The sequence below is a fragment of the Gorilla gorilla genome, chromosome 1 (genome assembly GCF_029281585.2).
Source record: "Gorilla gorilla gorilla isolate KB3781 chromosome 1, NHGRI_mGorGor1-v2.1_pri, whole genome shotgun sequence".
NCBI classification, from domain to species: Eukaryota; Metazoa; Chordata; class Mammalia; order Primates; family Hominidae; genus Gorilla; species Gorilla gorilla.
In genome coordinates, this window is record NC_073224.2 from 10369338 (window position 1) to 10386245 (window position 16908).

At 40.0% G+C, this 16908-nt stretch overlaps 1 protein-coding gene across 6 annotated transcripts in view; it reads right to left on the bottom strand.

Moving 5' to 3' along the window:
• The window catches only part of EFCAB2 (EF-hand calcium binding domain 2), a 158784-nt gene that overhangs the window by 34782 nt on the left and 107094 nt on the right, over window positions 1–16908 (bottom strand). For 3 of the 6 annotated variants that reach the window (XM_055373937.2, XM_055373939.2, XM_055373957.2), the window contains 4 exons: window positions 8274–8353; window positions 6956–6998; window positions 6752–6818; window positions 2599–3198 (listed from right to left, as the gene is read on the bottom strand). In XM_055373937.2, the coding sequence (XP_055229912.2) occupies window positions 3083–3198; window positions 6752–6818; window positions 6956–6998; window positions 8274–8353 (306 nt within the window). In that variant the 3' untranslated portion in view covers window positions 2599–3082. Of the gene's footprint in view, window positions 1–2598; window positions 3199–6751; window positions 6819–6955; window positions 6999–8273; window positions 8354–16908 lie in introns of those variants that run through there. The other 3 variants (XM_055373945.2, XM_055373940.2, XM_055373947.2) reach the window with 1 other exon arrangement.

Genomic DNA, 16908 nt, shown 5'->3' on the forward strand with positions numbered 1-16908 from the left:
GTCAGCCACTCTTACTATTTATTCACATAATAACACAGGAGAAGAAAAGAAACACTCTAAGAACACAGAGAAGCGAAATTTCAAGGGAAACATATTATCACTCAGGAATTATCACTCAGGCAGGAAAGACCACCCCTTGCTACCAACACCAGCCACTTGCCCTTTCAGGGCCCTGAGCCCTCTAACCCCCTCCCATCTGTCACCCACTCCTCCCATCTGTCACCCACTCCTCCTACCTGGGTCTTTCCCTAATGCGTTAGTCCCACGGACACCATTGAAACTGCTTTCTCCCAGATTCCTCAGCCTTTGATTCCTTCCACCTCACCCACATGACAAAACCTTAACTCTGGTACAAGAATCTACCTTTTTCTTTTCTTTTTTGCTCCTGAGCACAAAATCTTCCAGGGTTTCTTGAAAATCCTTACATGGGCTCTTTCTCAACTCTTTCTCCCATTTCCCACAAGAGATATTCCAAAATTACACCATTCTCTTGAAACTCTATAACCTACTACCTTCCTCTCCAAAAGGCAGTAGAGGCCATGAGGTAGGGACCACAAGCGTTGGTTCATTGTTCCTAAATCTCTTTATTGTTCTGGAAGCTGGCCCCTCCCTTCACCTTCTCTGCGGGCTCTCAGCCCTTGGACTAGAAATGAACTTGCTACATCCACCCATCTTCCAAAAATCACTCCCCGAGCCTGTTGTCCGTTTCCTTCTCTTCACTGCCGAATAACTTGTCCTCCAGGCTGCAACCTTCTCACATCCATTCCTTCCTCCATCCACTCAACTCCATACCCTGTTGCTTCCCCACATCTGCTGTGGGAGAGGCCCTCAATGAACTCTCCATTGCTAACACCAATGGACGTTTTTTCCGTCTTTAACTTCCCTCTCCTCTCCACTACATCTGGCATGGCCACTGCCTCCTCCTTGCAATTCTCTCTGATCTTGGCATCCAAGATGCTTCTTTCCAGCTTTCCCTCTTCTCAGGCTTCTCCTTCCCAGTCTCTTTTGTGGGCTCTTCTTCCTCTGCCTTCCTGTAAATGCTGATATCCCCCGTGGTTTTGTTCTAGACTGTCTTCTCTTTTACTTTCAAGGCATTAATACTACTTACATGCTGACAGCTCCAAAATCCAGGTCTCCAGCCAGATCTCCCTCCTATATCCGATTGATTATTGAATGTCACCCTTTGGGTGTCCCAAGGTGTCTGCACCCAACCTCATCATTTTGCTTACCAAATGCCCCACTTGCTCCTTGGACTTCTTATCTGAATGAATGGCACTTTTACCCATCGTCCGAGCCAGAAACCTGGGATTCATGCTTGACTTTTCCCAGTCTATCCCCTCCCACCAACCAAATAGCCTACAAACTGGTCTCACTTCTAGTCTTGACCTATCAAATCTATTTTCCATGCTGCTTACAAATGATCTTTCTCTGTGATCTTCAGAATAAAGTCCAAACTCTCACACTGAAACCTTAACTCAGCACCTAACCCGATATTCTTAATGATACCGCTCCTGTTTACCGCTCCAATTTCACCTCTCATCATGACTCCCAAATCTCCCACATTCCAAGTATACTGAGCTGCTTTCAATTCCCAGGTGGTTCCATGTCTCATGACACCTCTAGGGTGTCTGGACTTGCTGCTCACCTGCTGAAATGCCCTGTGCCCCGCCGCCCACTTACTAAACTACTCGTTTTAAAGTCAGGAGCTTCCTGTCCTGGGAAGCCTTCTCCGCTCACTAGCACCTTTCATCTTCCAGAAAGCTCTCTCCCTGCAAGGCTGAGTAGCTGCCTCTCTTCGGCACTTGCACGGTACCCTGAACGTGCCCCTATCTGAAATGTGGCTGCTGACTGCCTTGCAGGCTTCCCTCACTAAACTGTGACCTGGATTCGTTAGGGACTCCGGTTCCCAGCACATCATCTCATGGTACTCCTTCAGTGTTTCATGAATGAATGAACAGCGACAGTCTCTTGGGTAGCAGCCGCCTCTTTTGGGGGCAAGACTACATGCCTGAGGAAGGCTCACAGCAACTCTAAATGTTTACATCTATGTAGATACACACATATAGTGGTAAAGCTATCTTTAAATAGAGAGCCATGTGTGTGTGTGTGTGTGTGTGTGTGTGTGTGTCTTGTTACAAAAGAATATCTAAGTTTGGAAAATTGTTCACTTCCCTTTACTTTATCTTCCCCTTTGCTTGTAAGTTGCCATATAGTTGCCATATAAGATGCCAAGATCGGAGAGAATTGCAAGGAGGAGGCAGTGGCCATGCCATATATTTTTCCACTGTGACTGCTTGTGCTTCATTCTGCTCTTTCAGGAGCTGTACATTTGCACACCATAACATTTCTCAGTATTCTTACTCAGTATTCAGGACAATGCTCCCATGACAGATATGCCGAGTGGGTGAGAATTCTAAAGACAAAGGGAGAATTGCCACTACCTTACACTATCAACTTCCACTCAGCCTTCTTTTCTCTAGTTCCAATGATCTCAACTCCTTTAGCTACTCCATAAATGGTGACACGCTGGATCAGCAAATATAAATGTTTACACTAAGTTATTATCATCCCATATGATATTTGTAATTGGCACTCATAAAAAATCAATTAGTAATATTTATTTTGATAAATCTCCTTCCACACTAAGATTGATGAAGCGTTTGTTATTGTTTAAAAAAGAAGTCTTCATTACATTGCTACTCGTTTTCGAGTGGTTCATTCTGCCCCCTCTTAAGATCTCTAGATGCCAAACCTTGGGTAATTAAGTCATTTTCATTTTGTCAGCTTAATTAATTCGAAGGTAACCTGAGTTTTATTGTAGAAAATAAACAACAATCCACTCTAATGTTAAAATGTTTTAAGAATAGTTTTTAAATAAATAGTAATTTATCATTCTGTAAGGCTAGACATACTAAATTTGGTTTAAAGTGTTACGATCATCTTTAAAAACAAAGTGTCTTAAAATAGTTATGTCACAAGGTATTAAATATCACATATAGGAATCCTAAGCTAAGATGTGAAATTAACAAGAACAAGCAATTTCTAAAATTGTTCTTTCAATCAGAAATTATCTTTAGAACATTTAATTTTCATCTATCACCATCATTGTTATATAGTCCTTGTAATTAATTGAATTTGATTCTGGATCAATTGCAGCAGACAACATTTCTTCCATTTCCTCTTGAGAAAAAGGCTCACCTCAGAGAGACAAAAAGGAAAATTTATCATTTAGGATCATCTGATTTTTTTCTTTCTCTTTCCACTAGCCAGCTTAATAGCCATGGAGCCCCACAAGCTCCCACAATGCCACTAGTTACACTCCCTGGAGCCGTACAGCCAGGACATCACGACAGTCCAGAGGTTCAAAGACAAGGCTATTGTACACCGTGGTAGATTCTGGACTTCTTTTAGCCTGCAGATGTCATATATCAAGCAACCTCTAGAACACGTCATTTCAGGCAAAACAGTAGGAAGACATACAGACATCATGAACAAGGTTATTTATTTAGATTAAAACTTTTGAAATTACCAGAGGATTAACTTGAAGCCCCAGTATTTGATTAAAGATGGAAGGAAAATAACCAAATGGTTAAAGCACAAGTTTGGATTCACATGCTGGCTGCCTCCTACTAGCTCTAAGATCTTGAGCAAGTCACTTAACAGCTCCACACCTTAGTTTACCTGTCTATAAAATGGAGGTGATAATGATACCAACTATCACATAGGGTTGTCATGAGAATGAAACGTGTTATGATTTGAATAGGACTTAGAACAGTACCTGGCATATAAGCAGCAACATGCAAGTGTTTGTTTAAAAAATTATTCTGAGATCTTCCCGGCTGCTAAACACTGTCTGATGCAATACACATTCCTGGACACTTAGGGACTTCTATCTTGTAGGAACTTGATTCAATGTGATTTATTTTGTTTATCATATGACATCCTGGGGTGTAGGAATGCATATTCTCAAACTAGTGTGTTTGATACTTTGTGGATATTAGGATGAGTGTGCAAGTAGCTTGAATCCATATTGTTATATAGCATAAATGTACTTAAAAACAATTTGTAGAATTCCGAGACTCTCAAAGCAGCAATTCTTAAGCTCCTATTTTACCAAACTAGTCAACTGCTATTACACTTAGCTGATGGGTCTGTTATATTAAATCGTAACTTAGATTTGTATAGATTTACATCTTACATATTACTTCCAAACATATTGGTTCATATATGTGGAAGGTTTGTAATAATACTTGCTGAGTGAATAATTGAAAACATATGTATTCTTATTTGCCCATACCTGTCCTATGCTTAGTCCGCTGAGATACTCAATAGTTGATCTTTAAGTACCATGAACTCTCTGTAAACATACCATTTTTGAAATTATCACACAGCACCTCCAAGTAAACCACATGGTCGCACTGTCTCTGTATACACTGCGGTCTGTTCTGACCTTTCTGTTTGAGTCAGTCTCATTACCATCATACTCGCCATCGAGGGCAAAGCCTTGGTGGTACTTTGGATTCAGCTCTCACCTTTGTCGCCTACACTCTGTTACTCATCATGACCCATGGATCCTGCCGCAGACAGTCCTACTGTACCAGTCCCTTCTTCCCATTGCCATTCCCACTGCCAGGTCAGGCCCTTATTTGGGTGCCCTCAAAATGCTGAAATAACCTTCTAACTGGCCTCCCTAGTCCAACCTCTTTCTTATGCATCTAACAAACCGACCAGCACCAGAAAAACCTTCTCAGAATCACTCATACACCATGTGAGTCATCTGCTCAGAAGCCTATAATACTTCTCCATTGCCCACAGGATGCATTCCAAACTCCTGAGCCTGGGACTCCACAACTTAGTCCCAGTAAGTCTACTGAAGTTAATTTCCTGCTCTTTGCCAACATTGCCCTCTGGGCCAGCTAGGCTTATTTTCTCTCTGAAATAGCATGTTCATTCCTACCTCCCCATTTTTGTTCAGACTGTTTTACACATCGATAATGTCTCCCTCTCATTAGCCCCTTCACCTGGTCTTCATCATCTACTCATTCACTCATTCGTTCAACAAACATTTGTTGATAACTACCATGTGTGACAGAATTATAATGCACAAGAGTTTACCTTTGCCCTCAACAATTTAACCATATACATTCCACCATCTCAAAAAACCTATTTTCTCTTTAAGTCTTCCCAGACCAAGTTTTCCAGGCTGGGCCGGCCCTGGTTGATCTTCTGATATTTAGCTTTGTATTGTCTTGTATTGTGAATTATTTTACGTTACTTTTATTTCCCCAGTAAGAGTGTAATATCCTTGAGAGAGGAAGTAGATTTAAGTATCATTATACCTTACTACACTTACTAAATATTAAACATATAGTAGGCACACAACAGTAGGAAAATCTAACTGTTTTGGCCATTTTGACTAAATTCATGTTGCCTAATATATAACGTAGGATTTACTTTCTTTAAACGAATCCTCAGGATTAAGAAGCTGATGCTTTCAAAGTCATAACATCCCCATCAAAATTAATCCCTAAGGTAATTTTAACAATGGCATCAGAGTTCTTGGGTGGCAGCTGTGACGGCCGTGCCATTCTGACCCTCACTCCCTGTATTCCACCTAAAGGTGGATCAAGCTGGAATGGTCAAACCAGTTGTGCGTGTAGATGCAGTCTTAGTCTTCCCTACTCAAAATCACTTGCGCTTTTCATTCTGCCTCAAGTGATTAGCAACTCTGAGTCATTCAGGACTCAGTCTGTGAACCAGAGAGCTCTAGCTCTGTATGGGAGAAGGCAAGGGGACCAATATGAGGATGGTTTCAGGAGACTGTCCATCAGGCTACTGACCTTCAGCGTAAACAAATTTACACATCAGCCTAGCAGAGAGAATTCCTAAAGGAAATTTGTTGGCATATATATAAGTGTGCAGGTTTTATGTGTGTGTATGCATATATGTATGATGGGCCATGTTCAAAACAAATATATATGCTTCAATTAACATTAAAAAAGGACATTTTTAGTGTTAAAAATGACCTCAGTATTCAATTGAGGCTACATTATCTGTAACTTCACTGACAGAAAAGCTCTTTAAAAGGGAATTTTTACCAGCACTGTGGGAAGCCAAGATGGGTGGATCACCTGAGGTCAGAAGTTCGAGACCAGCCTGGCCAACATGGTGAAACCCATCTCTACTAAAAATACAAAAAATTAGCTGGGCGCGGTGGCCTGTGCCTGTAATCCCAGCTACTAGGGAGGCTGAGGCAGGAGAATCACTTGAACCCAGGAGGCGGAGGTTGCAGTGAGCTAAGATCGCGCCACTGCACTCCAGCCTGGGTGACAGAGCAAGACTCCGTCTCAAAAAAAAAAAGCCGGGGCACCGGCGGGGGGAGTTTTTATATTCTTTATTCAAATCTTCAATCTAGGAAGGGGCCTTCATTTACAGTGATCGATAGTTCATGTTTTCCAGATGGCAGATCTTTTATTCTGGAAATGCTCTGAATGCAATGCCTGAAATTATAGAAGTAATCACCATGCTTCACAAAATTCTACGAGACAACAACCCATCTCCCCTTTCCCTACTCTTTGTCCTCTTAACCCCCACAGAGCAGAAACCATCCCCAAGCCAAAATAGCAGGAACAGTAAATAACTTTCACCAGAATGACTGATTTTAAAGTATCCCCTGTAACTTTCGCATAACTGTTAACAAATTATTAATTCCTCACATAAGTCATTGTGATAAGTAATAAATCACACTTACCTTCTTCAGTCATATACTTGATCAGCTCTTCCTTAGTAAGAAACCCATGTTTAGCTGAATCTAAAACCTAGGGGAAAAGAAAAGATAGATATTATATTTTTCATTTGGTGAATAAGTTCTACACAATAAATTTTTCATATATGTGTGTATGTAAATAAATGTATTTATATATATGTATATGCATATAAGCTGGAGTTTACATACCTCAAAAGCTCGAAGAAGGACATCTTCTGGAATTGGTCTGTATCTATAATTATGCAATAAAATTAATAAATGCCATGGTATTTACCACAGTCTTTACATAATAAATCAGCAGTCTCCAACCCTTTTGGCACCAGGGACCAGTTTCATGGAAGACAATTCTTCCACAGACCAGGGTAGGGGAGGGATGGTTTGGGGATGAAACTGCTCCACCTCAGATCATCAGGCATTAGATTCTCATAAGGAGCATGCAACCTAGATCCCTAACACGCACAGTTCACAATAGGGTTCGCATTCCTATGATAATCTAATGCCAATGCTTCTCTGACAGGAGGCGGAGTTCGGGCAGTAATGCTCACTCTCTTGCTGCTCACCTCCTGCTCTGTGGCCCAGGGGTCCTAACAGGCCAGGGACTGGCACCAGTACCTGGCCTGGTGGTTGGGGATCCCTGTAATAAATGACCACATAAAACAAAATAGGGCTGGGTATGGTGGCTCATGCCTGTAATCCCAGCACTTTGGGAGGCTGAGGTGGGCAGATCATCTGAGGTCAGGAGTTCGAGACCAGCCTGGCCAAACTCCTGACATAGTGAAACTCTGTCTCTACTAAAAATACAAAAATTAGCCAGGCATGGTGGCATGCACGCGCCTGTAATCCCAGCTACTCGGGAGGCTGAGGCAGGAGAATCGCTTGAACCCAGGAGGTGGAGGTTGCAGTGAGCCAAGATGGTGCCACTGCATTCCAGCCTGGGTGACAAGAGCGAAACTCCATCTCAGAAATAAAATAAAATAAAATAAAAGCTGCTAACATACTGGGATGATAATACTTGCCTCATTGAAATCTTTTTGGATTTCTGGATATGAAAGTTGAAAATACCTCAGCCCCACAGGAAATATTTAGTGCAAAATCACTGACATGTTTGAGGTTATCTATTAGCTTTTTGGACATCTTTATCTGGGCACAAGACTTCTATGATGAACCAACTATGGTAAGCTAATGCTATATTTTTGCTAGAAAAATATTAGGATTCTTATTTATCATTGATAATTCAAAACAGAAGATATTAAGAATGTTGATTTATGATCTTTATAGCTTATTTACCCTCTAATTATGCTTTGCTTAGGATAACACTAATGTGGTTGACATTTCTAAGCACGTACCAACTGCCAGTTCAGAAGTAGCTTGAAAGTTTAGAGGGAGGCCACCTTAGGATACACTGGTTGAGTATAATACACAAAGTGAAAAAGCCAAGCGTCCTGAAATGAATGGGTTCATAATTCTGACCATTACTTTGCCTTAACAATTGCATTTACTTACTTACTTTCTTTCTAGTAGTATTTCTGTCATCACCGGAAGAAATTTTTCGAATCGAATGTATCCAGTGGGTTCTTCTTCCTCTACCTAAACATTCAATAAGTAAATAGCCATTTAGTCATTCAACAAATGTATTCAGCAACTAGTTTTTCCAAGCACTGTGCCAAGTGCTAGAGACTCTGGATGGTGAGCACACTTGGGCGTGACCCCTGCTCACAGAGATGGTCCTTTATTTTATTTTTTTAAGATTTATCTTCATCATTCAACTGGAACACAGCTGATACTCTGATAAGGGAGACAGACATTAATCAAGAAACAGCAACCAAAGACACTGTGAATTGATGTAAGTACAGTGAGGGGAAGGAGCATGGGTCTGTAAGAACGGCCAATAAAGAACAGTCGGCCGGGCGTGGTGGCTCACGCCTGTAATCCCAGCACTTGAGGAGGCCAAGGCAGGCAGATTACTTGAGGTCAGGAGTTCGAGATCAGCTTGGCCAACATGGTGAAACCCCGTCTCTACTAAAAATACAAAAATTATATGGGCATCGTGGCGCACACCTGTAATCCGAGCTACACGGGAGGCTGAAGCAGGAGAACCACTTGAACCCGGGAGATGGAGGTTGCAGTGAGCCGAGATCGCACCACTGTACTCCAGTATGGGCAACAGAGTGAGACTCCATCTCAATAAAAAAATAAAAAATAAAAAAATTGCCGGGTGCGATGGCTCACGCCCGTAATCCCAGCACTTCGGGAGGCCGAGGTGAGTGGATCACGAGGTCAGCAGATCGAGACCATCCTGGCTAACACAGTGAAACCCTGTCTCTACTAAAACTACAAAAAATTAGCCAGGCATGGTGGTGGGCTCCTGTAGTCCCAGCTACTCAGGAGGCTGAGGCAGGAGAATCGCGTGAACCCAGGAGGCAGAGCTTGCAGTGAGCCGAGATTGGGCCACTGCATTCCAGCCTGGGCAACAGAGCGAGACTCCATCTCAAAAAAATATATATAGATAGATAAATAAAAAAATAATAAATAAATAAAATAATAAAATAAAATAAAAATAAAAAATAAAAAAATAAAGAACACTTCTTAGACCAGGAGACCAGGGAAGTCATCCATGAGGAAATAACACTCCAGCTGATTTAGAAAGTATGAGTAGAAGGTAATGAGACAGAGACAGCAGGGGAGAGACAGTCACCTAGAGGAAACTGAATACGCTAAGACTCTCTGCTGACACATTGGAGGCTAGGAGGCTGGAGTACAAGGAGCAGGGAGAAGGCTTCAAGATGAGGCTAGAAAGAGAGACAGGGGCCCGACGGCAGGGCCTTCTTGTCCATGACAGTGATAAGGTTGCTAGCCTAAGAACAATGGGAAATCAGTGACGGTCTCATAGATGCATGTTTTGGAAGAGCACACTGGTTGAGGGTGAGGCAGCTTTTTCAGTAGTCTAAGCAGATATGACAAGGGCTTAGATTGGAGTGGCGGCCATGGAGAGAGAAATGGATGGCTTCAAAAAATATTTAAGAAGTGAAATTGGTAGGACCTGGTCCTGCATTCATTATGAGTAAGGATGGAAAAAACAGAGGATTCAATGATGACTCCCAAGATTCTGACTTATACCACTGGGATAAGGTGATGCTTTTCCCTGAGATAAGGAATCCTGAATGAGGGACCAGCTGAGGGGACCAATCACGATCTCAAGGACCAACTACATCTTAAATCATCATAATACATAGTAAGTACCTATATGGTAAATAGAACTTTGTCACACCACCACTAAATTAGAAGGTTATACCTGAGAAAGAGAATGTTTGTCACTTAGCACTATTAAATGAGAACAAAACAGATCCCTGCCCGTGGGTTCGACTTGGATGGAGTGGCTGAACAAAACACCATTGACCTTAACTTTCATGTCGGGCTATCTATAAGGAGCTGTACATTTTCCACTCCCTCTCAAGACTCCTATTAAAAGGCTCAAAGATCCCAATTGAGCAGATGAGCTTTGGACAGATTTATTCTTTGAGCAAAAACAAACGAAAAACTATAGGTTGCTGCTAAGTGGAACACACCGTCATCCAAATGACTCCTATTTTTTAATGTTTATACTAGATTCACACCTAGCATGGTAGAACCCTCAGACTCCACTCTCAGCAGAAAATTCAGTGCATTCAATGACAGAATTGTGTGTTTCAGAATTTCTGAGCCCATCCGTTCATGAACAATTGTCTTCAGCTGCCTCTAAGTCCAAGGCGAGCATTTTGCAGATGAATGTTCATATGGCTCTGATGCACTTGAGCAGCACTCTGCAACTCCCCACCTCAGGAGCCCCGGGCAAATACAATGGCAATCTCACGAGGTTATCTCCAGAGGAGGAATTTTAAAATTAAAATGTTGAGTTGCTATTCTGATTACTCCAGAAATTTGCTCCAGAAGCAAGAGCAATGGTTTTTTTCCTTTCCTCCCACCACCAACAAACCACTGTAGAGCAGGCAGTCTCAACCTTTAAACGATCAAAACCCCTCTTTAGCTTACATGCACCCTGATCAAGCTACGAACCGTTGTTTGTTTTTCCAAAGGAAGTTCAACTCTATAATTCCGTCTCCATCGTGGAAGAACTCACAAATGACACACAATATACGCCTCATATCGCTTCCCCAGGTTCCCTCACAACTTTCACAAACCCTCAGGAATGTGAACATTATGGTGCCAACTCTGCAGATCTTTCTTGCCTAATAGATGTTTGTGGAACCAAAATTATACGAAAATAAGTTAAAACAAAACAGCCAACTAGTCAGAATAGCAGAGGGGTCATAAGTGTTCTTTGTTATTGTTGTTTTTACAGAGGGACAACGAATAAACAGGACTTGTGGTTAGAAAAGAAGAAGAAAAATGGTTATGACCATCTTCAACTTGGGCAGAAATTGTAAAATCTTTCTATGACCCAACACTGTCCTCTAGAGGCCGTATCCAATTTGTTCTTGAGTACAAAAACATGTATAAGCAATGGCATTAAAAACAATAAAATTATACAATAATTCTAAGTACAGCATTCATGGAATGTTTAATATAGACACTATTTTATATTATAAAAGGATTTTACATTTGAATAACCTTTTGATTTTAGAATAGTTTTAGATATACAGAAAAGTTCCAAATATAATACAGAGTTCCCATATACCTCTCTCACTCAGTTTCCTCTATTTTTTTTTCCAGTCTTACTGAGGTATGATGGACAAATAAAAATTGCATATATTTAAGGTGTGCCACACGATGTTTTGATATACATATACCTTGTGGAACGATTACCACACAGGCTAATTAACATATCCACCGACTCACTAGTTACCTTTTTTGTATGTGTGGTGAGAATACTTGAGATCTACTCTCTTAGTAAATTTCAAGTATAGAATAATTATTAACCATAGTTACCACGCTGTACATCAGACATTGTTTTTCTTATCACTAAAAGTTTGTACCCTTTGACCAACATTTTCCCATTTCCTCTACCCCCACCCCCGGTTAACTACCCATCTACTCTGTTTCCATGAGTTTGACTTTTGAAAATGTAACAGAGATCATGCAGTATTTGTCTTTCTGTGTCTGGCTTATTTCACTTAGCATAATGTCCTCCAAGTCCATCCATGTTGTTGCAAATAGCAGGACCTCCTTTTTTAAGGCTGAATAATATTCCATTACATACGTGTGTGTGTGTATATATACACACACCTTTTGTTTATCCACTCATTTGTTTATAGACACGTTGTTTCCATATCTTAGCTACTGTGAACAACGCTGCAATAAACATGGCAATACAGATAGATCTTAGAGATTCTGATTTTATTTCTTTTGGGACTTATACCCATAAGTGGGATTGTTGGATGATATGGTAATTCTATTTTTAGTTTCTTGAGAAACTCCGTACTGTTTTCCGTAGTGGCTGTGCCAATTTACATTCCCACCAACAGGTTTCTTTTTCTCCACACCCTCACCAACACTTTTGTCTTTTTGATAGTAGCCATTACAATAGGTGTGAGGTGACATCCCATTGTGGTTTTGGTTTGCATTTCCTTGATGAACAATGATGTTCATATACCTGTTGGACATCTGTACATCATCTTTGAAAAAATGTCAGGTCCTTTTTTTCCGTTTTTTTTTAATTAGGTCGTTTTTGTTTTTGCAATTGAGTTGTCTGAGTTCCTTATATGTATTGGAATATTAATCCCTTGTCAAATATATGGTTTGCAACATTTTCTCCCATTCCATAGGTTGCTCCTTGTTTCTTTTGCATGCAGAAACTTTTTAGTTTGATATAGTGCCACTTGTTTATTTTTGCTTTTGTTGCCTGTGCTTTTGGTATCATATCCAAAAAATCATTGCCCAGACCAATGTCAAAGAGCATTTTCCCTATGTTTTCTTCTAGTTTTACGGCTCCAAGTCTCACATTTAAATCTTTAATCCAGCTTGAGTTGATTTCTGTGTATGGTGTGAGATAAGGATCCAATTTCATTCTTCTCCATGTAAATAACAGTTTTCCCATCATCATTTATTGAAGACACTATCCTTTCCCTATCGTGTATTCTTGGCACTCTTGCTGAGGATTAGCTGGCCATTTATGCATGGCTTCACTTATAGGCTTTCTATTCTGTTCCAATAGTCTATATGACTGTTTTTGTGCCAGTACCACACTGTTTTGATTACTTTTGCTTTGTAACATAATTTGTAATTTCATTTGTGATACAATTCCTCTATTGTTAACTCTTACATTATTATGGTACACTTGTCATAACTAATGAATCAATATTAATACATTATTAGTCACTAAATTCCAAACTTTATTTGGATTCCATTAGTTTTTCTTAAATGCATTTTTCAAATATGGTATATTCCAATGTCATAAAAAAGAACAAGAAGAATACGGTAGATGTTTAATCATGCTGATACCTTGATCTTAAACTTTCAGCCTTTAGAACTGTGAGACAATAAATTTCTATTGTTTAAGCCACTCTTGTGTGGTGCACTATCAAAGCGGCTCTGGCAAACATTATAACTAACATATATTCTAAGTGTATATGACATATTTTTAGCCAAAGACTTTGAATCACTATCATCAAGCAGAAGTCTGATCAAGTTTGAATCACTGTCATCAAGCAGAGCAGATATTCAGAATTCAGAACTGTATTTCACGCCTGTAATCCCAGCACTTTGGGAGGCTAAGGTGGGCGGATCACGAGGTCAGGAGATCGAGACCATCCTGGCCAACACGGCGAAACCCCATCTCTACTAAAAATACAAAAATTAGCTGGACATGGTGGTGTGCCCCTGTAGTCCCAGCTACTCGGGAGGCTGAGGCAGGAGGATCTCTTGAACCCAGGAGATGGAGGGTGCAGTGAACCAAGATCGCACCACTACACTCCAGAGCAAGATTCTGTCCCAAAAAAAAACAAACAAACCAAAAAAAAAAACTGTATTTCACAGAGTTGATGCAGAAATGCAGAAAAAATGGTGCAATCGGGACCTATTTTCTCCAGGAGAAAACTCAATTATACTGAAATGAATTCAAGAAAGATTCCATATATTATATCAGACATGTTTGAAAAGACTACAAAGTCATTGCATTTCTTCACTTAAAGCAAAGTCGTGTTGGGAAAATCCACTTGACTTCTTTCTGTATTGGTCAGAGTGTTTTTTAAAAAACAGATGTTCTACAGTACTAGGTATGAAAAGTAAATAAAAAAGACATTACCTTTCTTATAGAGAAAAATCACAATATATTCCCCATGTTAGACCAATAATAGTTAAGAATGTTACTAAAATTCATCCTCTAGCTTCAGCATGCTCACGTCTAACAGGGGAACCAGTAACCTACAGGATGGTTGTGAAGGTTCCATGAGATATGAAGGTGCTTTGTGAACTGTGAGAGTCAATGATAATGACGATGATGATGATGACGATGTTCCATGAGATATGAAGGTGCTTTGTGAACTGCGAGAGTCAATGATGATGATGATGATGATGATGACGATGATGATGATGATTTGTACCAGCAGTGTACACACTTCTGGTTCTATGACATGCAATGGCACTTTTTCCTAAAAGACTCAATCGCTGGTGCTGAAATTTCAGGCACATCCTCCCTGACCCACCGTGTAGACCCACCTGTTTATACAGAAGTTTGCCTCTGCCACCTATCCGTAAAATGCCACGTGGAATGTGGCAATTAAATAAGATAATGTATGGAATTGCTAGGTGCATTTAACACCTTCTCCCTCACCCCTTGTTGCCTCGCCCCATGTCTAGAGGACAGGGTATGTGGGTTAGCAGTGATGCCTCCACCTCTGCTGTTTCTCCACATGGCCTCTTTGGACTGAAAAAAAAGGTGAGAGTAACAAATATCCACCAAACTCCACATCCCTCCAAAAGACAGAAGAAACTCACAAAACAAATACATCTTGTTACTGCAAACATGAATGAGGCAAAGTAAGTTAAGTCTAGTTTGTTTCTTCTAAGAGAAGGGCTAACGGAGTAATAATTTAAAAGTAACCCAGGCAGCGTTTATGAATGTACAGGAAAAACGTCTTTGCCAGAAGACCCCTCGAGCCTAGCCTGCTAAAAGTACCATTTGCAGGGAATTCATCTTAAAAGTGTGCCAGCAGATGCTCACCTGGAAAACCAAGGCCCTGGTACGCCTGGCTTCTCCTCCTGCAAAGAATTAAGGTGGAGTAGGTGACCTGAAGAAAATATACTGCCTTCATTGCCACACAAAGGGGCCCAAATTCTGGAGGCTAACACAGTGCCTTCCAGCACTCCACAGTCTCTCTCCTCCTCTTCCCCAATATGGAGCCATCTCAATAAATACTGTGGGACTTTTTAATAATATCAACATTTATCTCAGCCTCAAAGCGCGTGGCAAATACTGTGCTTCTCACTCAACTTTGGTCTAAATCAATTTTCTTAATCCATTTTGGATTTGAGGAAATACAGGCACAGAGAGGTTAAGTGCCTATCTGAGGGCGTCAGAGTCCGTCAGGTGTTTTGATGGGATCACAGCCTGGAGTTCTTCCACTTGCATCCAGAAATCATCAGGCCATCTCTTTTCTCATAAAAGCATTATTTATTTTAATGCTGAACCAACTAAATAGGCACAATAAAACACACCGTGAAAATTCATTTCTCCCCAGTGACATAACAATCAGTCAATAAACTGAACCATTTCATGCTTCACAAAAAACAAGATAATGTCAGTAGTTAAGATAGTTTATAAAGCATCTGCATTTCAGCTAGTTCCAGGTCACCAAATCAGATATACATGTGAATGTTTAAAAACTGTTTGTAGTAAAAAATATAAAAACCATGAGATAGTTCACATTAGGCTCTAAATAGTATAGATACAAATTTTGACATAAACTATGTTTCAAAACCAAAACATAAACACAATTTAGAAAATATTTCTCTACCTTGAATAGAATAAAATCACAATAATTAATTGGCATCTACCAAAAATGTTGTCTTTACACAGAAAAAATTTTAAAGCCACTTACTTTAGAAAAATTATTTATTCTAAAGATTCCAGAGGCTGCTGTGCAACCATGAGGCTACACGAGTCTTCTGGGTTATAAATTCCTTTCCTATTTAAGTGCAAGTGTTAAAAATAGATGAATCACCAGAGATTCTAAAAATCAACAGGTGGCTAAATCCGGTACTTAATAAGATCACTTCCAACTGAGAGTTTCTCCAATTTGAAGAGATGGGGGAAAGGCTGCAGCAGTCCCTGTCAGACCATTAATTTCCCTGTTTTAATCCTCTGAGGGTGGGGCTTCAGGAGCACCAGCTACACTAATTGTTTCATCCTCTCCAGCTCCAGTTTCTCTACTTAAGGGTGAGTGCCGCTCCCACGCCAAGTAGTTTTATTGTATTTGATAGAGATGGTGATTGCAGCAAGTGTTGCAGCAATCATCTCACTAAGGTACTCTTCAACCCCACTCAGACCAAAAACAATGATTTAAAGTTGTGTTGCAATATGATTGGAGGAAAAGCTTTATTCTGGGTTGTGATTAAGCAAAGGAGCAGTGGTTAACACAATAAATATCTGAATACAGTGATGAAAAAAAAGTGACCCTCCTTTCCCTAATAAGAAAATCCCCTAAAGGAGTTTTGGTCAAGTTAAATATATAAACTTTACTACGTCCACAGATACATTTCAGATCATGCATGTAACGACGTTAATTTAAAAATATCGCTCTATATTTTTGCATTTTAAAAAGCAACTTTATTCAAACTTTCAACATGCATCTTCAATAGTGTCTTTGTGACCACTAGATAACTTTTTGAATGATATAATGCAGTTTTCTTTTCTTCTTTTTCTTGTTACAGAGATAATACATGTTCTTTGTGGAACAGTGAAAAATAGAGACGAGCACAAAGAATACAAATCACGCTGGGATTTGATCCTGTCATCTACAGATCACTTCTGTATATACAGTGCTGGAGAGCTTTTAGTTTTATATTTATTAATACAATGCTATATCCACATATTATATTTGTGTATGTATTATATATACATGTATATACATATTTTAGCAAGAAATAGAATTCTAGCGTCTTTTTTTTTTTTTACTTAACACACTGTGAACATCTTATCAAGCCAT